A 26,620-nucleotide genomic window follows, 5' to 3' on the forward strand; every position below is an offset into this window, starting at 1 on the left:
ATCTACCTGACAAGGCGCAAAACATCTGAGGATAGAAAGGTGTGTTTCAATTTTTTGATCTTTGGAAACAATTTTTTGGAAATCTACATGAAATTTGCTTGTTGATGGTGGTTTTGTTGTCGTAGTGCAAAGCATTTTCACATAGTGCTGTGCGTTTGAATTTGCAATGGTGTTTCGCCATGTGCGAATTTTTGTAACGCCATGTTCATTCTATATTCTATTGCAGTGTGATGGAAAAGCACGTTGCTTTTGTGGCATGAAAATGCCGGTTGCGTGACAAAACTTTATCAAAAACCCAAACTGTCCAGATTGGTTGGTTGGTTGAAGGAGCAATGTAGTTCGCCACGGGGGATTGTTGTGTGACCGATCGAGCAGACCTTACTGTTGGACCGACATTAAGCTCCCAGAAGTCGGTCCGGGTATTCTAAAGTATTGCTACCAACTGAACAACTAAGTAAGTGTACTTTGCTTTTATAGTGCGACAGATTGTATTATTTCAGATTATTTACATAACAAAACGGTAAATGTCAGGAAAACTTCAGCGAGTTCAAAACGCAGCAGCCCGGCTTATAACTGGAACAGCAAAGTTTTCTCACATAACTCCGGTGCTCCGCTCCCTTCACTGGCTTCCCATAAAACAGAGAGTACAATTTAAAATGTTAATTTTAATTTTTAAAGCTATTAATGGCCTAGCTCCTAATTATATTAGTAATTTAGTTAACATTTTATGCCCTAGCAAATATTTGCTTCGTCGAAACAATGAGATACTATTGGAACCATACAATGGTAAAACCAAGAAAACGCTAGGTGACAGGGCGTTTGCCGTGGCAGCCCCCAGGCTTTTTAATTCACTCCCTCGTGAAATCAGACACGAGACATGTTTTAACACTTTTAAAACTAAGGTTAAGACTTTTTTGTTTCGTATGGCTTTCTGTTAATTTTATCTAATTTAGTTGCTCATTATCTTATTTTTAATATGATGTAATTTAGTTTTTTTTATGATGTATTTTTAGTTTTTATATGATGTATATAGTTTTCTTTTGCTTTTGTTTATAGTTTTTAGGTATCTTAGATGTAACGCGCATTTGATCATATTCGAATGTTAATTTGCGCGCTATAATCAATAAATATTATTATTATTATTGAAAGACTGGGGACATTGCTGCCAGAAGTCAAACTTACAACCTCACCACATGCGACTGAGAAATGATGTGTTTTCATGTGTAGTTAAGTAACATGTTGTTACCCGCGATTGTACTAATTTAAACACATGGTACAGTTGCAGTAGACTCTTACCAAAATTGTTAATAATAATAATAATAAAATAATTTATAGTTGCTCTACTGCAACTATATGCTGGAAAAGCAATAGCCTTGTGGTTAGGTGGTCAGTGGGCTTCAATCCGCCTCGAGCATTCCAGGAATGAGCTAGCCTTGTCTGAGTTCACCATGCTGTGTTCTTGGACAGGACTCTTTACTCTAACAATGCCTCACGCCAGTAATAATATTACATTTGGAGGTTTGGATGTCACACACACACATGTAAGAATAAAACCCTATTATTTAACTGTGAGGATCATTTCCACTTTCATAGACTCTGTTTGTTCTATTTTTTAAAAAGCCTTTTTTAAACGGATTTTTTCTAGTCAGACACAGTATTACTGAAGATAAGAGCTACTTTCAGGCTGTACAGCGCGGAAGTTACAGCTAACAGTAACACTCTAGATGTATTTCAGTACAAAACCAACAACAATAAAGATCGTAGATGGTACACTTGTGTCTACAATCATTCCCATGCGCCTCAGAGTTTTACTAATTTTGCGGGTTCTTAACAACATCAATAATAACTAAAAACATTCTATTTTATTTTAAGAATGAGAACTGAAGAACCAAAGTGACCTGCAAAACCCACTACTACACAGAAGTGGATGAAACATATCACTCCAAAATCATGTTATTATCCATACTAATTAGGTCCATTGGGTCTTTCATTGATGGATTTCAACACATGGAAATAAGAGTAAGTAAAAACTCAGTTTGATACATGTAGTTTTGGAAATAAGGAAAAGAATACTTGGTCAAAAACTTTATGTTATTTTTTGCTTACTTGAAACAAAAATCCTAATGCATTTAAATCTGGAAGCTTTTGTTTTGGTCTCTTGTATCTGTCTAAATCTATTTGACCAGTCATTTATGGGTATTTATATTCTGAACTCCCTGTAGCCTCTTTCTGTTATTTTGGTCGTATCTGCTTGACTTCTTATGGGCAATTATTTTGCAGAAGTTATTGAGAGGGAAATGGCAGGAAAAAATGGGGAGAATTTGGCATTGGTGCCTTTGAAAAAATAGTGATAGCTGTCAAAAAATATAGCTGTCATTAAAATCAATATAAGTGCCCATCCTGACTGATGGTTTGTGTTGAGTGACAGTATAATATATTTTTACTAAGTTCAGAATTATTTTTTGTTGCAGCTTATGACAATGAAGCTTTAAAAGAGGAAAATGCAGTTGCGATACGATAGGAACCATAATTAAATATATTAAAGTGACTGTTTTATACTGAGTGGTGTTATTTGCTTAACCTTTAGTGGAATGATTGTAACCTATGCTTGTGTACAAAATACACATCTTGCAACAATTGTGTTGTAAACAGAAGAGCAGAAGTATCTGAGAACGATACTAGCTCAAATGGGGATGTTAAAATGTTAAATGTTTTTTTTAGAAATCAAAACTGCAGTGAACATACAATTTTTAAAACTGAACGATTAATACACTCACATGTTTATTTCCTCCTTTCTTATTATAAGCAAGGATCGAATTCATACAATCTGGGTCACCCCGAATATGTTATAAGAACTTGCTTAAGGTACCTGAAACGTCATCTTCTGATAATAACTGAAGCACTTCAAACAAAAAAACTAAACGAAATAAACTGCCCTTATTCAAACGATGTAAACCTGTTCGTCGATATAATATTCACTATCCCAGTTCACATAGAAATAAGAATGTCAACAGCCCTTGTGAAATCAGGCAAATCAAGGCCAAAATTATGCTTGTTTAGGGTATATATGCACGCTATAAGGTAGAGTTCACTTTCCAAGGCTCTCCCTAATTGAGAAGGTCAGGCGACCTACATCGTGCGAAAAAGTCGTAAACAAGGTTGCTGATTAAAGCTTATAGTTCGCGAGCTGCTGTGAGTCACGTAATTCCATTAAAATAAATAAAGAAAGAAATAAAGAAAACGACTCTTCGATGGAATTTTCCGCAAGTTCTAAAAGTCGAGAGATCGATAGATCGTAAGGATTCTATCGTATCATGAGTATCTTTGGAGCGGCTTTCGACGCGACATCGCAGCCATTTCTCTCGCCTGAGTCCTTTTGCGCTCTAAGCAATGTTTTGGTTTTGCGTAAGCCAATCAGATGACAGGAAATCATATATCCAGTTGTGGTTGTAGCCCGGACTGGATAAGAGTTGGAATTCTCCCGTTCCGCGATGTTATGGTACTGTACGTTTAGTCAGTATATGTGGACTTAACTTCAAAAACATGTTAATGATACACGTTGTTCTGAATCAGCTTTGCAGTATTCTTTGGACTTCTCGTTTTTTATGTTAACGATAGCCTTCACCTTCAACATTTAGGAAGAAGGATTAGCGCAGTTGGTTAGTGCGCAGCCTTCTGTGTAGGAGGTCCTGAATTAGATTCCCAGGTGTGACTACAAATCCTTCTTTCGACTTCTTTCCTTCCCGTGTAGCTTTAAGTAGATTTTAAGGTGTTTCGATATAGTTTTTCAGAGGCCATACCGATATTTTTCAGTCGCTTTAAAGGTGATTTTATCCTTGTCTGATCGCTTGAAAAGTTTCACCCATGATTGACTATAGATTGAAATTTGTCAAAATATAGGTTTTAGTAAAATCAATATTACAATGACAACAATAAACAAAAAAAGCTTTGAAATTAATAAACACCTAATTTTGAGCGATCTATTGTAGACCAGCTACTAAAAATCCAATGCTAGGAACTTAAAGTTTCGTGGTTAGTAAATTACCTCCGTAAGAAGTAAAAAATTCTGTGTGCTTGAATTCGACTAAAACGAAAATATATTTGAAACCTTCAATTTTCAATAGCCGTGATAGATTATTTAATAAAAACGTTATAAATGACCCAAATTATTCTTAAGTAGCGTCAGAATGCTGCTTAATATCATATTTCGGTGTATTTTCGTTCTTGCGATCTTAAAAACTAACCCGTTTTCTCACCACCTTTCTAAGTGCAACTTTATTCAAAATTTGGACTTTTAGCTCTTTTTGTTGTATCTCTGAAACGAATTTTCCAAATTTCAATCCACAGCCAATTACTGGTGGAAACTTTATAGCGATCGGACAAGAAAGAAAACACTTTTAAGGAGATTGAAAAATGTCAGTATGGCCTCTGAGAAACTGTATCGAAACACCCTAAATGCCACTATTATCTAAATGCCTTTCTCAAACTCATTAATTATTCATGAGGGCAACAGCCAATAAATAAGTCATATTTTGGTCACATAATGAACCTTGATATCCAATGAACACTCAGATGAAAATCTTATGGGTTTTGATCCCAGATCAAACACTTGCATTTTAATTAGCATTTTTCAGTAATTAATACGTTGTCAACAACAATTCCAAAAATGATATATATATTAACCTTGATAGCGTCGGATACCACAATCTATTCCATTAACGGTCTTCGGTGGGTATCTCCCCCTCGACTTACGCTTCAACATAATAAACAATTTATTACAGTTATTTTTTATTTAATGGTTTTATCGATGTCTAATCTTTAAAAACCTTTGATTCGCCCGGCATTTTGAGTACTCCTGCAAGCGATGCTCACTGAACGATTGTAAACAAACGGCACAGCGATGTACAGCGATTAAAATTACGGAAGAGCGGCTACTAACAAGCAATAAAAGAAATATAATTCGGGGAAACATATACAGAGACAACAATTTTCATTCACGAAGAGAAGTATATTAAACTGTCTCTAAAAATCCTGAGTCTTCAAGCTTAAAGCTTAAGTTTATGTTTTAAGCCGGTGTTACAGCCGGAAATGGACGTGACACTGTTTATTCAATTTTCAAATGAGACATTTTAGTGACGCTTAAATGAAGTGATTAAGTGTAAAAACCCGGCTTTGAGCACATGGTTTGTCTTTAGTTTTTGTTCGCTGGTACAATTTTGGATGGTCGCCTGTATACGATTGTAAAGCTTATTTGGAAACTAATACAGTCAAGAATTCTTCCTACTTTGGTTTTGGTGGATATTTTTTGGTTGCGGGAACAATTTTCTGGTCCTTGACTAGCCGGATAGAGCGAACCAAGCAAATGAAGCGAGCGAATCATGGCTGATGAAAACGATAGTGGGGAACTGGAATCGGCCGAACGATCAACAATTGCAACTGTGAAAACAAAAAGAGCTGTGGTAAATCGAAGAATTACGAATACCTTAAAGAAATTACAAGGTACGATTGAGCAATATGGCAGGAAATCTATTATTCGTGGTTATGTAAATATTCTGGAAGAGTCGCTCAATGAAGCACAAGTTTTAAACAATCAACTGTTGGCTATGCTCCCGGAACAGGAACATGAAAATGCCCTTAACTGGTATGAAGAAGAACTGGAAAGAGTTCAGGAAGCGAAATTAGAAGCTGAAGCACATCTGGAAGAAAGGAGAGAGGAGAGTTCTAGCGCTTTAAAGCTCTTTAAGCTCACTTAAACTGAGTAAATCCTCAGCAGATTCTCACGTAGCCGAAATTGGCGCCAAAATGGCGTCGGCAGAAATAAAGGCAAAACAGCTAGAAATGGAAGAAGAAAGACGAAAGAAAGAGTTTGCGAAACAGCTGGAGATAAAACACGAGATCGAACAAGCACGTAACGAGGCTGGAAGAATTGAATTCGAAGCAAAAGAAAGGAGAAAAACCCAAGAAGCAAAGGACGAGGCCGCACGCCTTGCGGCAGAAGCCGAAAACCTTGAGAAGGTACGAAACTTTAATCATTACAATGACCCTGAGTCTTCACCTAATCGTCTCCGGGATTTTGATGATGATTCGCTAGAGTTAATCCCACTGTCTGGATTTACGCAAAGTGTACAAACAAGTCATGTTACGCCATTATCCTCATCGTCCCAACCACTGTCTGGAGCTTTGTTCAATGCACATGCAACTCAGGTTACATCATCACCAATGTCTATGAAACCAAGACCAAGCGTTTCATTCATGGTTCCCAAAGGCTCGTCACAGTCCAAAACATCAACACCAGTTTACCAATCCTGGGTTGAACGTTTACCAAAAACTGCACAAACTGCTACTGCATCAAGTCCTGAGAGGAAACATGTTACTTATAGCTGTTGAAGTCTTCCTAAGCTACAGCTCAAGAAATTTGATGGTGACCCCTTGCAATGGACTGATTGGTCATCGATGTTTAAATCAATTGTTCATGATGCTGATTTGTCTTTGAATGGAAAAATGCAACACCTTCAGAACTCTGTGGTTGGTAGAGCGAAGTCTGCAATTGAAGGCTATGGTTACAGTGGGGATTCTTACTATGAAGCATTGAAAGAATTGGAAGCTAGATTTGGAAAACCCTCACTTGTTGTAAAAGTTACACTCGACAGATTGAGAAAGACATCACGAATACGGAATGACAGTCCGCATGAAGTGAGGAACTTATCAGATGTTGTGTCAACTACTGTCTGGATCTTTAAACGGTTTGGATACATAATGACCTAGCAGCCGAAGCTAATATCTCTATTGCAGTGGATAAACTATCCCCAGATCTCCAAGTGAAGTGGAAGGACCATGTTTAGAACAAGCAATTTACATCAACCAAACCTGGAGGACTTTTGTAGCTGGTTAAAGGGCCAGGCGGATATTTATGATGACTGCTTCAAGTTCCCATTCAGAGGCCGCTATGGAGGTGCTGCTGAAAAGCACAATACCTTCTTTGGTAACCTCTCATCACGTATCAAGCAAGCAAAACCTTGTTCAATGGGAGATGGACAGCAGCATAACCTGTCAGCTTGCCCTAAGTTTAAAGCCTTAAGTGTGGAAGAACGCCTCAGTGAAGTTAAACAATATAAGCTGTGTTTTTGCTGCCTCCGATCTGGTCATTGGCTTACCACTTTTAGGAACTTGAAACCGTGTGGAGTGAATGGGTGTACTCGAAGTCGCAATGCATTACTGCACTCATCAAGAAATGTAACACCTGGTGGGAACAATGAAACAGCTGCATCAACTAACCAAGCAGCAACAGAAGCAGTTACCCCATCCACCGAGCATTCTAGTGCATCTCATAAGAGTAGTAGTGACTCTGTTTTATTACAAGTAGTGCCTGTTACCCTGTATGGGCCAAAAAGGGATACTTCAACACATATGCACTGTTAGACACTGGAAGTACTTGCAGTCTGCTGGCAACAGATGTTGCAAAAAATCTTGGCCTTGAGGGTCCAGTGGAAAGTGTTCTGCTGAATGGAATTCAGAAATCATCAAGGCTGCTGACAAAGCGTGTTGATGTTCAAGTTAGTCAGTTGAATGACTTTGGTACAAGGTTTGATGTGCACAGAATTCTTGTGGTTGATCGCCTGAACGTGCCGGAAAAAAGGGTGAATTTCAGAGAATTACAAGAGAAATGGCCACACCTTGCAGACTTAGAGTTGACTGAAGTTTCTGTAACTCGAGTCACGTTACTCCTTGGAAGTGATGTCTCAGAACTTATTGTGCCTCTTAAGACTCAATGTCGGCCGAAAGGTTCTCCTGTTGGTGTTCGCACTAAATTGGGGTGGACTGTTACTGGTCGTCTACCTGGTTATATTGAAGACGGTGAATCTGTTTACAAGGTTCATATGGCAACCCCTGATGAAGTGCTTCATAAAACAGTTAAAACTTGGTGGCGGACCAAGAACTTTGGATGTCGATATGACTGTGATGCGCAGGGTTCTTTCGAAGATGAAAAGGTGTTGAAGTTCCTGGGTGAGCGGACGCAGGAGGTAGAAAGTCGTTAGGAGGTTCCGCTGCTTTGGAAGGACGAAAACATCCAACTTCCTGACAATCGTGTTGTGGCTATTCACCGACTTGGTCTTCTAGAGAAGAGACTTTAACGTGATCCTGATTTGGGCGAAGCCTACAAGAAAACCATTGACACAGACCTAGAAAAGGGGTATATCAAGAGACTCACCAAAGAGGAAACTGCTGACCAAGCAAAGCGTACGTGGTACCTCCCTCACCATCCCGTACTTAACCCTAATAAACCTGGAAAGGTCAGACGTGTATGTGATGCAGCGGCGAAGTATCAAGGGTCTTTATTGAACAGTCACCTTGTAAGTGGACCTGACTTGTTGAACAATCTTGTTGGAATCTTCATGCGATTCAGAGAAGAAAAAGTTGCCCTTTCTGGAGACATAGAGGCAATGTTTAACCAAGTTGCTGTCCCACCAGAGGATCAAGCTGCCCTCCGTTTTCTGTGGCGCCAATCACCGGAGTCTGCTATTGAAGTCTATCAGTACCTGCAACATATCTTTGGGGCTAAGTGTGCACCAACGTGTTCTAATTATGCCCTTTTAAGGACGGCAGAGGACAATGGACTGCAGTACCCTATTGCTGCTCGTGCTGTTAAGCGCAATTTTTATATGGATGATTTCTTTAAGTCTGCAAAGACGACAAGTGACGCACTCGAACTGCAACAGCAACTTGTTGTGATGCTAAAGCGTGCTGGGTTTAACTTGACCGAGTGGGTTTCGAACGTGAAAGAGGTGATAGAACGTATACCAGAATCAGAAAGAGCTCCCTCCATCAAGGTGGTAGAGGAAGAAATTGTTATGCCTATGGAACGTGCTCTCGGTGTTATTTGGGACACAAGATTGGACTGTTTTGTTTATAAAGCGGTGAAAAGAGATATAGCAGGCACGCGACGTAAGATTCTGAGTTTGATAGCGTCATTGTTCGACCCAATTGGTTTCCTGGCTCCATTCCTGGTGAGAGCGAAGCTCCTCCTTCAACAAGTGTGGCAATTTGGTATTGGCTGGGATGAAACCCCTCCATCAGAGTTCCTCTTAGAGTGGTCCAAATGGCAGAATGAACTGGATAGTCTATCAGAATTCTTGGTTCCTCGATTTTACCGTCATGTTTCAGACAGTCCCACCGTTATCCAGCTTCATGTGTTTGGTGATGCAAGTGAACAAGCATTCTGTTCTGTAGCCTATTTCAGATTCAGTTATGCCAATGGTTCTGTCAAGTGTGCCTTTGTAACAGCTAAGACGCGTGTAGCTGCCAAGAAACCTTTGAGCATCCCTAGACTAGAGCTGCAAGCTGCAGTTTTAAGTGCAAGGTTATCTACTGTGATAATCATGAACATGATTACAGGATAGACTCTACCTACCTGTGGACTGATAGTAGCACTGTGTTTCAGTGGATTCGTGGTGAATCCAAGCGACATCCCGCCTTCATTGCGAACTTTGTTGGGCGAATCGCAAGATACAAGAGAGTCTTAATGGGTGGAATCAGGACAAAATTGCAGGCGCGCTGAGTAAAGAACGAATTCAATGGGTATTTAACCCTCCTGCAGCACCCCACATGGGGTAAGTATGGGAACGTTTGGTGAGATCCTGCAAGTAAGCCCTTGATGTTGTTCTGCAGAATCAAGTTCTGACGGAAAAGGTGTTGTTAACTGCAATTACTGAAGTTGAATCCCTAGTCAACAGTCGTCCATTGACTGAAGTAAGTTCAGACGCGGACGATCTTGAAGCGTTAACCCCAAACCACTTCCTCATTGGTAGAGCAACCCCCAACTTGCCACCTGGAATCTTCGCTGACAAGGAGATATCAAGCCAAAAGCGCTGGCGACAAGCGCAAGTCATCACCACCCACATTTGGAAAAGATGGTTGCATGAGTATTTACCTGGTTTAACTGGCCGCAAGAAGTGATTCCAAGCTGTACCTAACCTGAAGGTTGGTGACCTCGTGCTCATAGTTAATTATGGAACTCCAAGAGGGTAATGGCCTCTTGGCAGGATTGTGACCTTTTCCCTGGATCTGAGAATGTTGTAAGATCAGCTGAAGTGAAGACAAAGTTTGGTCTATTAAGACGCCCTGTAGCGAAATTAGCCCTTTTGGAAGAGTGTTCGCCCAACTGATGTAGCCGAACACGGGGGGGAGGATGTTACAGCCGGAAGTGGACGTGACGCTGTTTATTCAATTTTCAAATGAGACATTTTAGTGACGCTTAAATGAAATGATTAAGTGTAAAAACCCGGATGTGAGCACATGGTTTGTCTTTAGTTTTTGTTCGCTGGTACAATTTTGGATGGTCGCCTGTATACGATTGTAAAGCTTATTTGGAAACTAATACAGTCAAGAATTCTTCCTACTTTAGTTTTGGTGGATATTTTTTGGTCGCGGGAACAGCCAGCTTCCCGGTGTTTGCTTCTTTTCAAAGATGGAGTCGAGCAAAAAGATCGCTCAAAGCTTTCTTTTACGGCCAGAAAAATAAATAAATATTCTTTGGAACGTTTTCTTTCTATTTGCGGTGAGAAAATGTCTAAAGGGTTTTTAAGGTTCTGTAAGCTTTTATCAAACCTGATACTCGGTCAGATCATTGTCTCAAAACTTACAAACGTGCATAAACTAAATAGCCGCTTAAAAAACAAACATCAAATACAATAATTACTCAGGCTTACCATTCGAGATGCAGCCCTGATATGTATTAAGTAAGGCCAGTATCGCTTCAGACTTTGCAACCCTCTTTATAGGCATCAAGCAAGGTGAAAAACGAAAATGATGCCATCCGAAATCGGATTTCCGACTTTGAAGAGTGACGTATTTTGGCAACCAAAACCCAATAAACAAACTAGCCATGAATAACAGATGAGTCCAGATAGCAGCTGAATTTCATTTTGTACATCCAGTGGAAAAAGACAGTTAAAAACATCACAAGTTGACACAAAACTCTGTCAGCTTCAGTTGTCAAAGTAAACAAGATTCAAGATGCTGCATAAATTTTGCTCATGAACCCACCTGTCAAATTTTGACCAATCACAGCATAAAAATTGGACGAAGAGCGTGACCAACGCGTGATCATGGTGAGCAAAGTCAAAAGGAACTGTCTTCCTTGCCTGTAATAACTGGATGAATTTTCGCGTCCGAGATCAGTTTGAAATCAAAATTTTAATTGTGCGGCAGAAATACACGACATATTTCATATGAATTTTAAAAAAATAAATAAACTTGAGCCTGCGATCATTTGAAAACTAGTAACTTGTCAGCGGATAACTTCAAACAAATACTTGACCTCGATGGGTCGACACTTGAGCCCGCGATACGGTCAAGTGATACTGGTACTGGTCAGCGGATACCCTGTTTTGACAGCTGTCAATTGATCACAATTGATGTCCATTATATGTGCATTATCAGTTTTCCTATGCTCCCAAACTAGCTAGAAAGTATGAGATTGAACATTGATCAGAATCTAGCAAAACAATTAACTGGTCAGCGGACAGCCTCCACCACGTCACCTTGATGAGTTGACACATGAGCATGCGATATGGTCAGTGGCTATCCTGTTTTGACAGCTGTCCATTGACCATATTGTGAATGTCCAATGTAAAAGATGTGGATTTATAAAGACACGCCTGAGACATCCCTCCCATCCTTTTGATAGTCTCCCCCACCCTACCCATACAATCTGTACACCAGTACGTACGTACGTACGCTCGGTCAATCACATGACAATTAAAAGAAAATAGCTTGACCATATTATATGAGTATGGGGCGTCTCGCGCGCGTGGGAGCCCCGCTACTAATAAAAGCTGTCATAAACAAAGAACAAGAGAATGTTACATTTCGAATCTTCTAAGTAATCTTTTGAGTGTTAATTTGAGTGTCTGGTCGTATATGTCATTTCCATTTTTCTTATTTTTCCCAGGTTTTTATTGTTTGTTACATTTCGAATCTTCTAAGTAATCTTTTGAGTGTTAATTTGAGTGTCTGGTCGTATATGTCATTTCCATTTTTCTTATTTTTCCCAGGTTTTTATTGTTTTAGATTGTATGACTTCTATCAGTAATTATATTACTGCCTTTATGATTACGTATTACCACCACCACGTCCGTGGTGTGTGCGACCCACTTACAGCAACACATTTTTTTCTCTTAAAACTCGTCTTTAGCCGTTGATCTCTTATATGCTTTTACTTTTAATTCATATACAAGAGAAAAATCGCATTTAATTTTTCCGAAACGAGATTTGATGATTTCCTTGTGATTCAGAATGTGTTGCGCTGTGTTAATACGCCGTTATAAGTCATTGATAACATTATTTTTGCCTCATTAGCATCTTGCGTTTCCTTGCAAGCACCCCTTGATGGCAAAATACAAAACAACGATATCAAACATAGTGCGCTAGTCTTCTTTTCCTGCAATGACGGGTTTCAAATGAAAGGCTCAAGAATTCTCAAGTGCATCGATGGAAAATGGAATGACAGCGCTCCTACATGCAAAGGTTTGAGAACTTTTCCTTCTCCTGTCGTTTTTATCCCCTTCATCTCATTGGTTTGTTCCTTTTCTTCTTCTTCTTCTTCCTCTTCTTCTTCTTCTTCTTCTTCTTCTTCTTCTTCTTCTTCTTGTTAGCAACAACTTCATCAAATATGCTTACTTATACTTATAACTTGACCTCTTGGTTATTTACTTATAACTTCAAAATTATATTTGTCTATGTCTTTTTTTTTTGCTATTTTAAAGGTTTATGTAAAGACCCAGGACCACTTAAAAACGGAATAGTCAGAGGAAACGATTTCAGGCATGGCTCCACTGTTGAATTTCAATGTAACAGTCACTATCAACTAAATGGTTCACAATTCGTCACCTGTGTGAGAGGAAAATGGCATTCAAACTTTCCTAAATGCTTCAGTAAGTAAATTGAATGGAAGCAACTTTTACTGATTTTTCAGCTACGGGGGAATATACAAAAAAATCGGATGTCATACGTTGTATTTTTGTTCAAACAGACCGCAATGAAGATTACGGTGATTCATATGCCTACAAGTCACTACAAACAAAGTTACAATTTAGTGTAAAGTATTATGTACAATTTGTATAAAACTGTTAAAAAAATACAATTTTAACTTGTAAAGTTTGTTATTATTTCTTCTCAGGAAGGTGCCAGCGCCCAGTAATACCACAGAATGGATGGCTGATTGGTATCAATTTTGCTCATGGGGGAGAAGTAAGAATTGTTTGCAAATTTAAGAACGGAACTCTTGACCTTCGGAGATCATCGAAAATAATTTGCAATCATGGTGTCTGGAGTAATTCTTCACTGTCGTGTGAAGGTAAGGATCGTTTTGTTATTGTTGTTGTTTAGTCAGCTGATTAATTGAATGGTTGATTTGCTTTTCTTATTCTTCGCACTCATTAGCATTAGCATTAGCAATCTATAGTTTGAGTACAGAAGCTTGTTGATTAACACACAGAACCCGTCTTAATTAGCTTTAATTTATGCAGAATAATTAAGCAGTGCTGAGATGAAAGTCATCGTGATTTGGCGAGGAACAAAAGAAAAAAAAATTTAAGTAATTGGTTACAGGAAATATTTCCTACAGTTTTAAAACACAACTACTGTAACTATACAGGGCCGACCTTTCAATTGAGGTGCTGGCAGGTTCAATGTGTAGCAAGGGGCTGGGCGTTTGGTTACGACAAAGGCCGTTCAAATAGATTGATATAGCTTTTAAGAAAGTTACGAATATCGGAAATCAAATCAAATCAAATCAAATCAAATCAATTTTTTTTAAGCTCGATAGCGTAAGGAGTGGTTGCCCAATCTCCCGAGCCAGGGGCTCATGTATTAAACGCTCGAGCATTCCGGATCGAATTGGAACTTCTTAAACATGCTACGTGCAAAGGGACGCGACATTGTAGGCCAACAACTCCCAACATTGTTAGATGATACATGTTGCGTCTGTTTGCACTCCCTGTTGCATCTTGTTGCGTGTTGTTGGGAGTTGTTGAGCAAAGTTTGAAACCGGTCAAAATTTAAGCTATGAGCAAACGTACCCAACAACTTGGCCAACAATGCTGCGACCGTTTGCACAAGACTAAATAATGAGATAAAAAGCTCAAAAAATAATACCCCTTGTAGAGAGCAGATTCAGTGTAAAAAATTGCGTTGCCCTGTTCTTCCAATACTAGCAGGTCACCAATATCTCTGCTCCTTGTTGGTCAGTTTCGTTTTATTTAACCGCCTCTGTGTCGTTATGGCTGAGATCGAGGGCCGCATTACATTGTAATTATATAAAGTTCATGCTGAGTTTTCCGTGTAGAATAACTTCATGTGTCAAGTCTCTTATTGACAAAAACTCATTAGACAATGACCTGATAATACTGTAAACCTGATCATTGGCCATGTGCATAATATTGAACCAAACGAGATACAAGAAACAACGAAGGGGAAAAGAGCAGCTATATCTGCTTTAGCTCTTTGAAGCGGGAGCGCTTTGAACGATCTATTGGCAGGGAAAATCGTCCATGCAAACAGGCATTATACAATGGACTTACAGCGTTTGGGTCAATCACAGTTATAATAATCATTGCATATTTTCACCTACAATTATTATATTTTCTGCTGTGGAGCGAAAACCGGGAACTTTATCTAGTAACAATGGTATACCTAGAGTAATAATTTTTTGGACTTTACCAATTAAAAATAATTAGAATAGAAAAACAGAAATTAGAGCTGCTTTAAACACCATTAATAACTGCTGACATATTTCGTGTTTTAAATGTGTAGTTAACTGCTCTTTAAATATTTTGTTATGATTTGTTTCAGAATGTGGAAGAGCACTTGGTATGGAAAATTATGACATTAAGGATTCTAGAATCACTTCACCTGCCAGGCATTACTTTCTTCGGCAGCCCAGTCATGCTCGTCTCAATGGACGTTACTCCTGGTGCGCTTTCGGAAAGACTTACTTACAGATTGACCTTGGTAAAGATTATAAGGTGACGTCAATAGCGACCCAGGGAGGTAGAATGGATACAGGGCACAAGTGGGTAAAACAGTACAAAGTCGCATTTTATGCTGGAATAACACCTGTTATGTACAGTGAATCTGGACTAGAAAAGGTAAGAAATCTCAAAATATATTGTAAGCCACATATATTCATTTCTTTATCATAATCATTATCAGTGTTTTCTTTCTCTACCTTCCTTTTTACTTATTTATTGTTTGTACGTTTTACAAGTCACATAAGATTTCTTATGCATTGCGACACTATGCAGGTCTTTTTAGATCCTCTTTTCAGGTTTTCAGGTATTTAAACGTTTTTTTTTTCATTTTTTTAGGTGACTATCATCACAATAGAATAGTCTAAAATTGGATTTTGTAATGTAAATTGCTAGAGTGAATTTACTTGACCCGTGAAACAGATACTAACTACTAGACAGTGCAAAATAGCAACAGGTAAGCAAAAGTGGACAACGGAATTAGTGCATAATAGTGCGTAGTATTCTACTACCTATTTCACGGGTTAGGTAAAATCACTCTTATGTGTTTAATAGATGTTATTCCCCTTTGCTATTTATTCCATTTTCATTGTTGTGTTTAAGGAAAGGTCCTTGTTCTTTTCATTAATTTACATCGCCAGGAGCAGGGACCTTCTTCGCAACCCTTCTTTGAGTATGTTTGCACTGGTTGCCAGGAGTTGGCATTTCAACCCTTCCAGTATTATTACCTCTGCTCACATGTTCATAACATGGATGTTGTAATGTAAATTGCTAGAGTGAATTTACTTGACCCGTGAAACAGATACTAACTACTAGACAGTGCAAAATAGCAACAGGTAAGCAAAAGTGGACAACGGAATTAGTGCATAATAGTGCGTAGTATTCTACTACCTATTTCACGGGTTAGGTAAAACCACTCTTATGTGTTTAATAGATGTTATTCCCCTTTGCTATTTATTCCATTTTCATTGTTGTGTTTAAGGAAAGGTCCTTGTTCTTTTCATTAATTTACATCGCCAGGAGCAGGGACCTTCTTCGCAACCCTTCTTTGAGTATGTTTGCACTGGTTGCCAGGAGTTGGCATTTCAACCCTTCCAGTATTATTACCTCTGCTCACATGTTCATAACATGGATGTTGTCACCTTTTTCCTCAGTCTATACAGGGAAATAGAGACGCCTTTTCTGTCGTGAAATACCAGTTGAAGGAGCCTTTTGTGACCAGAAAATTGCATATTTCCCTTGGTTGGCAATTCCAACCTTTCTGCTTAAGAGTGGAAATATATGGATGCAATCCTAACCCTGGTAAAATATTATCTTTGTAGCTTTATTCTGTTCACTCATCTGACATCACGCAATACGGAAGTAATTAGAATAACAAAATTGGTAGAACTGAATGGGAGTGCACACCCGGTATCCAAACATCGCATTCCCTCTCATTCCCATGTTAGACATTTTTTTTGCTATATCGAGTCCTTAACTGATGACGATTAAATGAACATAGAATAATTACTCAAGTTACGCCTAAACGGTTGGGTTCCCCTTGTACGAGTTAAGTCCCAAAGTAGTACAATAGACAGCCACTTTAATTATTAACTCAAAATATTTGGCCGTTTCTGATTGGCTCAAAACATCTGCTAATTATTCATAACCAGATGGCACTGACCAAATGTGGAAGATACGAACAATACCCAAGCAACCTTATTTTCAGGCAAATATTCCATCGATCTATCTCGTTTCTAGGTGCCGCAGCCTAGCTGTATTACTAAGTGAACTACAAAAACGGCTATCAGAAGACGAGATAGCTTAATTTCTGGCTTAAACTGAATGGAAGAAATGCAAGAATACGCAAAAGTTATGTTGCTATGGATGTTATTTCGTTTTGAAAGTATCTGCAAGAAATTAATTACAAACATCTTCTAAAATCCTTAATACTGAGGAGAAATAGGTTTCATTTAAATGAACAAAAAAACAATAAATTAATTTGGCTCGTACAATTAACAATTATTCTTTGAAATCGAGGTGAATAGTGGCTGATCATTCACAGCGAGGTAAATATTCCTTAAGCCACTATTCACCGAGATTGAAAAGAATGATTGATATAGTATTTACGCACGAAGTGATCTCAACAAAATCAGAAAGAGGAAACCATATTTTTAAGTACGATTTAATTGGCGGATCAAATCACGCGAAAATTTAAATTTAGATCTTTGCAGAATTTTCAAACATGGCAATTTACAAGTGTATCACTTCCCAAACAACAGCGTAAAGGCTTTAATGGAACTGTTAAAAGTTTGAATTGTTTCCTTACCTCAGAAGAAAAGTAGACGTATGTTGTTTTCTGTTGATTCGCCAAGTTTATAGCCAAAAAGGTTCTTCGCGTGAGGTGCTGACAAAAATGGCGGCTCGGTTGCTCGAGGTAAGACGACGTCTTCCTGTAGCATTCTTTTTTCTATTTACTTGAAGCGTAGAATATCTACAAACATTTGCTCTCAAATTTGTTTGTCATAAGAAAACTGATATTTTTGGACCAAAGTTTTCTTTGTGGGAAACGCTGAGTTCACGAAACGGCCTCTTCTACCCGAATAAACGGGAGTGGTTAACAATACATCGAGCACAAAACTCAGCTACAGTAAATGGAAAAACGCCGTTTTGAATGCTTCGAAGTCTTTTCTTGCCCTGTAAAAAGACTTTAAAAAGATCGTTCTCTAAATAATTGGGAAAAACACCGAGTTCCCACATTATCCAGTCGCTAGGAAGTGAATATTTAACAATTATTCCTCGAGCCCGAATTTGCTCGGAGTCAATTTGGCCTCATGGGCTATTGACTCAGAGGCCATGAGGGCGAGAGGAATAACTGTTTTAGTAAAAATCGAACTAGTCGGTCAAAAATATCGCGACAAAACAACTTTAGCTAGTTAAAGCTAGACTTTAAGCCTTTTTTGCCGCCAAAAAGCCAGCACTCTGCGCTCCTAGTGGGCTATAACATATAGCCTAGTAGTAGCTCAACCAATCAGAACGCAGCATTGATAATAGACCACTAGCTGGATTTTACTAATGTTGAATAGTCCGAGATAGCGCACCAATAAGATTGCTTAAATCAGCAAGATCACTGGGTGTGTATATACTAATGTGAATTATGCAGAACTCGGAGGCTTTTATCCACCCCGGCCGATAACATTCTCCTCGATTATCCCCATAATTTTTCATATCATACTCAGCTGGGTTCTATAATTGTCAAATAAAGCTTTTTACAGGTTGTGTCCCTGATACCAGTAAGTTAACAATCTCAGTTATCACTCCATCCATAAGTTCTCAGCTTCTCTCTACCTTCAAGTTGCACGTGACAGGAAGAAGAGAGACCCTGGGCAGGAGATTGCTGTCACTCCAATTAAGAAAAGTTTATACTGGCAATTAGCGTCTTGGAATAAAAATATAAATAAGAAAAAAATAAACAAATAAGAAAACCGCAAGTGCCACTGCGTTAGTAGAATTGACTCCTGAAAATGCTTTGGATGCTGCTGTTCCGTATGTCTCAATTACTAATTGATCCATTTGTTGTTGTTTTCTATCTCGCTCCTTTAAATCCTTATTTAATTTTAAGTAGCAATGACAATTGCTTTATTTACTGATTTTTTTTTTCAGAATGCATTCTACCTGGTTCCATGTTTTGGGGATTATGGTCGCGAAGAGACAACTCACTCAACTACTACAGAGCTTTTATCACAAGAATTACAGCCAGTCACATCAATTTCCTTTTACAAATAAACAATAGTCAGCGGCGCAGTTACAAGAGGACTGAACCAGTGTTCGTTATAGATAAAATCTCAGATATGAAGGAAATCTCTGTTAATTCATCAGTTATTGCTGTCCTCAGACCTGACATGCCAGAATGGTATCGCGCTGGTAATGTGACTGGTACCAATGAGCGTTTATCTTTGGTAACTGTCAGGTTTAAAAATGGGGACCAGAAACGGGTTCCGCTCAACCAACTCCGGTTGGTGAAAAGACCTAAATTTTGTGTGGATAGAGTTTGAGACAATATGAAAATATAAAAGCAATAACGTAAAACAATGTTCTCATATAATATAGAATATAGTTGCCATAGATTAGGAATGAGTAAAATCATTTGGAAACTGGGCTAAATAAAATAGCTTTGTTTTTCAAAGAGAATTTAGCCGCATTGTAAGAACATAAAAGAAGCATGAATACTAAAAACGTTTTGTTAACAGTAGAATTAGTTAGGCCAAAGATCTTAACAGAGTTGACTAAGGGCCTGTCAGTACTTGAAGGTGGGCGACCCTAGATAGGTGAAGTAACTCGCTCAGGTGTGGTAAAAAAAATTGCCTTTACATGAAATTTTCAAACCCCACCAGCTCGGAGTCCCTTTTCCAGAATTATTCAATCGATGTTCGCTAAGCGCGAACATCTAGCTAGTAACGTTGTCATAGAATAAAGAGCTAAATTAGATTATGTCTAACATGACGAAAGAATGAAGCATAAAACATCTTTACCGTGTCCAGTTTACCTTCAATAACTCTCATAACTTCATTGATCTGAAAGTGAAATATAATGTTGAGCGACAAAGCTTGTTTATCAGCTGCAATATGCAAACGTAATCCGGTGCATAACTATTGAATGACTATTTGTTTGTTTGTTTGTTTTTTTTCGTTTTGCAACGTCGAAGTAAACCCTAAAAATGGCAAGCAGACGACGTTTTCTGGTGGTTAATGCCCCTCTAATCTAACTTGCTGCTCTTTCTGCACTTTTTCAGTGCTGTGACTTTCTATTGTCACTTTTAATGGTACCATATAGTTGCGATTCAAATAAGATGCGAAGTTGATGTCACACGAATTCCACCCTGGGTAGGTAGGTTTTCCCCACCTTGAATCGTTACATGGCAAACTTTGGCCCCGGTTGAGAGGATAACCCAGTCTGCTAGACTCGGCGGGTCATCCTACGCTCATGTTAACGTGATGAAATTAAAATGAGAGATTATACGACTTATATGGGCAGGCAGGTTACCCCACCTAAACGAGTTACCTCACCTACCTAGGGTCCCCTACCTCCATGTAAACAGGCCCTTAGTTGGAAGGGTTTACGGTTAACTTAATTGAGTTTCTAGAATTGTCGGGAATGCAATGAATATAAAAGAAAAGTTTGTGGTGTAAAGTAGTTGTAAAAGCAGAAGACCAGACCATTTAGAAGACGAAGTATATTAAAGTTTTAACTTTGTTTCGGTCGTGTGATGAAGTCGTCGTTGAATTTTATAATACTTAAAATTGAAGGCAAGCCAAATTTCAATACATAAACACCAGCTCAGTGACAGATTTGGAGAGCACCGACGTTCAATAGAAGAAGCCAGAAACTCTCATCACTTTTATCATCCTACCGCCGTTTCAGACCACTTCTCCCTTCCAGATCATTCTATCAAGGACATAGAACACATTCCATTAGAACTAATTAATTCAGACAGGGACGGTATGCGTAAGGCCCGCGAAGGATTTTTGATATCTAAAGGCAAAACACTTGAACCCAATGAGATGAACAGACGAGATGAAATTTAATCTATTGACATATATTTTTATGTAACCTCTTTATACAAGTTTTTGTCTATTAGTATTCCCCAACCAATCACATTTTATTTTTTACTTTTGTATTATTTTATATACTGTAACCGTTTATTCTATTTTCACTTAGCTTTTCCCACCCCTGATGAAGACTAGTTTTGTCTAGTCGAAATATTGGGCAAATAAATGTGTAAACCTTAGCTGTCCGATCAGCCTTGCCTTCAATTTTAAGTGTTATTTTATATCGCTGATCCTGATCTAGGACAAGACCCGGCTTTCCCTCGCCGCTGTTTGTCCAATAAAATGGATTTACAAAGAGATTAGAATTGGTCTTGCTGAAAAGAAAAAAAAAACTAGCTTATAATAACGAACAGCCTGCAAACCACTTAGCTGAAACTGATGTCACGTTAGGCTGCTTTCAAATGTAGAATTTCTGATGAGTGCCGAACATCTATTTTAGTCGAGGAAAATAATTAAAGACGGCGGTTGATGTAGACGTCGGATATAATTGTGCCGAATTGAAATCCGTTCGTTTAAATATTCCCAGTCTCTTGATTGTTACCCAGTATAGATACCGCGGTTTCTATAATTAATACATTATATTCGGCACATGTGAAATGCAACTTCTGAATCAAATGTTGAACTTAAGTCGAATTTTCGACTGTAATTCAGTCGCAGATTCGGCAAAGCCGCATTTAATTTGAGACTTTTGATTCAGACGTCGTATCTCAAAGCAGTTACCTTTCGAATTAAATTAGGCACATGTGAAATTCGACGTTTGATCGAACTGGGTAATGGTAACAGTGTCCGAAGTATTACTATAAATACCGGTAGATATGCTATAATAATAATAATCAGCAATAATAATCAGTTTATTAAACCCTTTGGCAGTGTATAACACTAAAATACAAGGGAGGTCAAGAATACGCAGAACACATAATTAAACATGGCAAGAAGGCAAAAACAATTAAATCCTATTGTAACTGTGGGTAACAAAATTACTAAGGCGGGCCGTTCTGACAAAGCGGAATTCAGAACGGGAAAAACCCGACCTCAACCCGTACCCATGAGCGACATTCGTGGGCTGCGGCAGCAGGTGTGAAAGGAACCCGGACTCCTTGATGTTAGATATAAAACGCCTGCAAGCCTCATCACGGCGCGACAACAGTGTAGGCAAGCCACAGCGCACGAGTGCCGACTCATAAGAGCAATCTGGAAAAATGATTCCTAATGCAGACTTCTGCACGCTTTCCACCAATTGAACCAGACAGTTGGGTAACGCTGCCCACACCGGAGATGCATATTCTAAAATGGGCCGCACAAGGCTACAGTAAACCTGAATGAGATCAGCTGGTGGGAGGCCTGATTTCATTAAGACACGCAAAACGTAGAGACGCTTGCGTGCTCTCTTCACAATATGGTCGCCGTGAATAGACCACGATAAATTGTGCGACAGATGGACACCGAGCAACTTATAAGATGACACTTGCTCTATAATACTGCCCGACATCTGTAAGGGAGGTAGGTCGGAGGGCTTATACTGTAAGAAATCTATGCGTCACTCTTTACATTTGGATGGATTTAGCTTCATACCATGACTACTAGCATAAGAACAAATATCCCTAGCTACAAAGGGCAGCATGCTGGTTGAACATCTGGAAATAATCTCTAAGACTGAGAGATCGTCCACATACTTAACTCTAATATTCCAGTCCTTCACTAGGTTGTTGACGAGGATTGCAAACAACAGGGGGGCTAGTCTTGTCCCTTGAGAGATACCGCCCTTGGAATAACGCTGTTGGACAGAGCACTACCGATTTTGACTTGTTGCGACCTTCCCGTCAAGAAGGCCCCAATCCATCTAATTAAGGCCTCATGCACCCCCAAATCGCGAAGCTCAGATACCAAAACAAAATGATCCACCACGTCAAATCCTTTGCTAAAGTCGGTAAACAAGATGCGAGCATAGCAATGGCTGCTGTCAAGCGCTTCTAGGATACAGTGAAGCAGGTAAACGAGCGCATTCGTAGTTGATCTGCCTGAGAGTGCAAACTGTCAAATATTTTAGCTATTTGAGAAGTTAAAGTAATTGGCCTTAGATCGTTCTTAATACATTTAGGTAGTGAACATTTAGGGAGGGGCGTGACTACAGACTCCTTGATCTGATAAGGGATGTGTTACGCGGGTAATCTTTTAGAGGACGGGTAGCTTGCAAACCAAACTGAACGCAGGGTTGTCGGAACAGCAACAAGAAGATTTATTCCAAAAATGAACGTAGTTTCCACGAGTAAAACTCCACAACAACACGTAACTCGATAAACTTACATGGCCTCCGCCAACTTGAATTAACTTGATAAACTTACACGGCCTCCGCCAACTTGAGTAAACACTGCCTTCGTCACACTTGACTAAACACGGCTAACGTCAAACTCTCCTCGCTTGTGAAAACTAGTTAAAACTTAACTCGGACCCGCCTACTTATATACGTTTACAATAAGATTCTAGAACTTTCTAAATAGTCTAATTATAGAAAGATTACAAAATATACAGCTTTAGGGACGCTTACGCAAGATCCTAAAATAAACAAACTACGAACTCTCGCGAAGCTTCTAGAAAGTCACGCTAGTCACGCAATACAATTTTTCGTAACAGGATGAATCCTTGCACTAACGAGGCATGATACATATGATACATATGGCATTTTTTATATTCCTGTAGATTTTGCTTTCAATTTACGACATTATGTTACTAGCTATATGCACCACACAGGTGTAATGTCACGAAAAATTTGCTCCCTGGGGATTCGAACCCTGAACCCCGAATACGTTAGAACTATAAACGAACGCCTCTACCCACTGGACCACCTCGGTAAGCACTGTCAGTTCACGTTTAAAAAAAATATATTCCTTCTCTATGGTGATTGACAGTTTTCAAGGAATTTTTTTTTCGGTTTTCGTGTAGAATTAAATCTTTAACTGAACGAGGCCAGACGCAAAGCTCACAAAAAAGGCATTAATACTCTTTCAAGCTTGATTCATGCCGGGGGACGTTTAAGAAATTTATGAACCATCGATCTTGCGTACGATTCTCTCCCTGCTCGTAAGGTGTCTTTTCATCGGTCGGGGAAAACATTAATACAACATTGTTTATCATTATTTCTATTGTTTTAGGTTAGGGTAGCAAACCATTTGGCTGCTAGCGTCAGAAGAACTGCTACATGATCTCTCTCCCCGGAATGAAGAAAAACAATATGGCCGCCGGATACATCCTTTTAGCTTTGAAAGTTCTCCTTTATTAACAAACGTTGCACTTTTATTTCGACAAACCAACAGTTACGTTGAAAAAGGATTTTACAAAAGTCTCTTAAGTAGGGCTCCTTTTCGATTTTAATTTGCAATATCGGTCGATTTACGCAACTTTTAAACTTCTGGCTCAGTTTTGTTTACTTCGGCTTTGAAAATGAAACAATAATTACTCAGGGGTAATACAGTGTAAAGATTTGTAGAGAAAAACAACCAAAATCTTGCAGATTTATGGCAAAAATTGTACTTTAAAAACGAATTAAAATATTTATAACGCTCTGATCTCGTGACTGATGACGTCATGTCCCTTTTTTGGCTAATAAAAAAAAATTGTTAGGTAGAGCATAACTTCCCTGCAGATGATGAAACGTCAACTCTCTAGGGGCGTCGATAAGACACGGAACACGGAACATGCCGGAACACTCCCGAAAATCCCGGAACATCCCGGAACATCAAAAAATAAAAAAGTTTTCATGAAAAAAAAAGAAAAATAATAATAACAATAATAAAATGATTTTTGTAAAAATTAATAACAACGTAAAATAACAAAATAAAAATAAAAAAGAAAAGAAAAGAAAAGAAAAAGGAAAAAAAAGAAATAGAAAATGAAACTCGTATGAGAAAACAATATTCAAAATATATTAAAATGGCTTGCGAGGAGGAGGGTTTTCAAGCTTTCCTCACACAGCCACCTCTTGTATTGTTTGCCATGCGGCTTGACGGTTATCCATTTACGGCTTTGCGACCGTAAGAAGAGCTTAGGTGCCGTTTCGTCGCTTTGGACTTTAGTGGATAAGATTCACATTCGCCGTGAATAGTTGCAGAGGCAGTAGTAGCGCAGCGGTAGTTTCTAACTGTTACCAGTAAGCCTGAATTTTAGCCGTCTCCCGGTAGTCTGGGAGCAAATGTCATAAAATAAGGTCCCGTGTGAAGTTCGCGCTGAAAGCAAGCACCTAGTGTAAAAGTATTCATTAGGTCCTACTAAACATGAAAAGTTTTGGTGCCAGCTTTGCCACTTGCTCAAACGGCTTTTAAGGGGGGGTTAAATTCTGACCCATGAAATCCAGCGTGAAAACGAGGCTAAAACACATAATTTCTCATAACTTTGTTAATAACAGACGAAAATACACCAAACTTGCTCACATGATTGGGCATGATCCTCCCTGTTGATTTATGCTAATTTACATAGGTCACGTGACCTTACGCATGAAAGCGAGGCTGAAACACATAATTTACTATAAATTTGTCAAAAAAAATTCTTATCATGCCAAACTTGCTCACCTTAGTCAGTTAGACATCTTGCATCGATTGGTGCCACTTTGTAGTGTCACGTGACCCCATACATGGAAATGAGGCTGGATTGCAAAACACGCCAAAGGTGAACACATCATCCAGGACAATAACGACATACGTTGACTCTTTGTAATGCATATTAATGCTGTATGTATAGCATTTGAATGAAAAAAATAAAAGCTAAAAAGGTGTAATGATAATGTATTTCGTGTGGCTTATATAACTTTATTATGAGCGATTTCTACAATCCTATTTCGCACACATTCATGTGGATTCTTAACCTAGGGGGCCTGGGTGATTGTGAGCCTGAACTATTGGTCAGAGGTAATTATTTGAGTGTCCGCCATGTTGTACTTACAGTCATCACAGTGCTTGTAGTATGACGGATTTTGGCCGGTCTGATGCCCCTTTAGATTTTAAGCTGTGTGTAATCTGCCAAGAAAAAAGCACAGCCAATCTTGTTGAAAATCCAAATTCCCATCAAAAGCTTTTAGAAGCCATCGAAGAACGTTCAAAGTACGAGGACATCAACTCAAAAACATTGTGGCTTGTGCTTAAAGATCTACCACTAGAAGAGCTTAAAGAAAAAGCAACATGGCATAGGTCGTGCTACCAAGAAACCACCCACTCAGGAAAGATCAAGAGGGTAAAAGAGAGGTTTCAGAGAGAGGTTAGAGGGCCAAATGAAGCTCGAAGAAAGACAAGTGAATCGCTTCAGGTAATTGCCAGTTGCTGTAATGGCTTGTAACTTTAACTTTTTATTTTATTGTGTTTTTCATCTTGGAATCGCTGAAAAGGTAATGACATCCTTGACATCTCAAAACATTTCATTTCATTTCACTAACCAGGGTCTTCTTACAAGGTCGAAAACCGTCCCTTATGACAGCAATCTGTGCTTCTTTTGTGAAGAGAAAGCGAAGTACCAGAACCCTCTGCATTTGGTGTCAACATCATCTGCTGGTAGCTTTCTTGATAATGCAGTAAAGCAATCAAAGGATCCTAAACTGCTCGTGAAGCTCTCGACGGCTCTAGACAGCACTGACGCTCATGCCATTGATATTAAATATCATAAAAGCTGCTGGGCGAAGCATGTGACTGGGGTCCTGCGTAAAACTATCAAAGATGACGAGGAAAGGTCAAGAAGTGAGACAGCGGCTAAGCTGGAGTTTTTGAACCTTACCCAAGCTGCCCTCGATAGCGGAGAAATACTCAACATGGCACAGTTGGAACAGGCTTTTGATTCCATTTCAAACGAGAACAATAGTCCAAAGACTCGAAGTCGACGTTCAGTTAAAGAGCTATCCAGAAAGAGATAAAGGGAGTTGAGTTCCATAAGCCCACTAGAGCTAATGAGCCCTAGAGGGTCAGCGTAAAGCAGTGTAGAGATGCCGCTATCCATATCGTAGAATCCACAGCTGACAGTGATGAATCT

The 26,620-nt window shown here is 39.0% G+C and overlaps 1 protein-coding gene across 1 annotated transcript in view; it reads left to right on the forward strand.

The window, feature by feature from the left end:
• LOC140953347 (CUB and sushi domain-containing protein 1-like) overlaps positions 1 to 20,265 on the forward strand; it is a 71,238-nt gene extending 50,973 nt beyond the window's left edge. Inside the window, exons 11-16 of the mRNA XM_073402837.1 lie at positions 12,358 to 12,525; positions 12,765 to 12,932; positions 13,178 to 13,354; positions 14,851 to 15,146; positions 16,181 to 16,328; positions 18,669 to 20,265. Coding sequence (XP_073258938.1) covers positions 12,358 to 12,525; positions 12,765 to 12,932; positions 13,178 to 13,354; positions 14,851 to 15,146; positions 16,181 to 16,328; positions 18,669 to 19,060 — 1,349 coding nt within the window. The 3' untranslated portion in view covers positions 19,061 to 20,265. The remainder of the gene's footprint in view (positions 1 to 12,357; positions 12,526 to 12,764; positions 12,933 to 13,177; positions 13,355 to 14,850; positions 15,147 to 16,180; positions 16,329 to 18,668) is intronic.
• Positions 20,266 to 26,620: the final 6,355 nt, after the last annotated feature.

This window comes from Porites lutea, chromosome 1, assembly GCF_958299795.1.
Source record: "Porites lutea chromosome 1, jaPorLute2.1, whole genome shotgun sequence".
NCBI lineage: Eukaryota > Metazoa > Cnidaria > Anthozoa > Scleractinia > Poritidae > Porites > Porites lutea.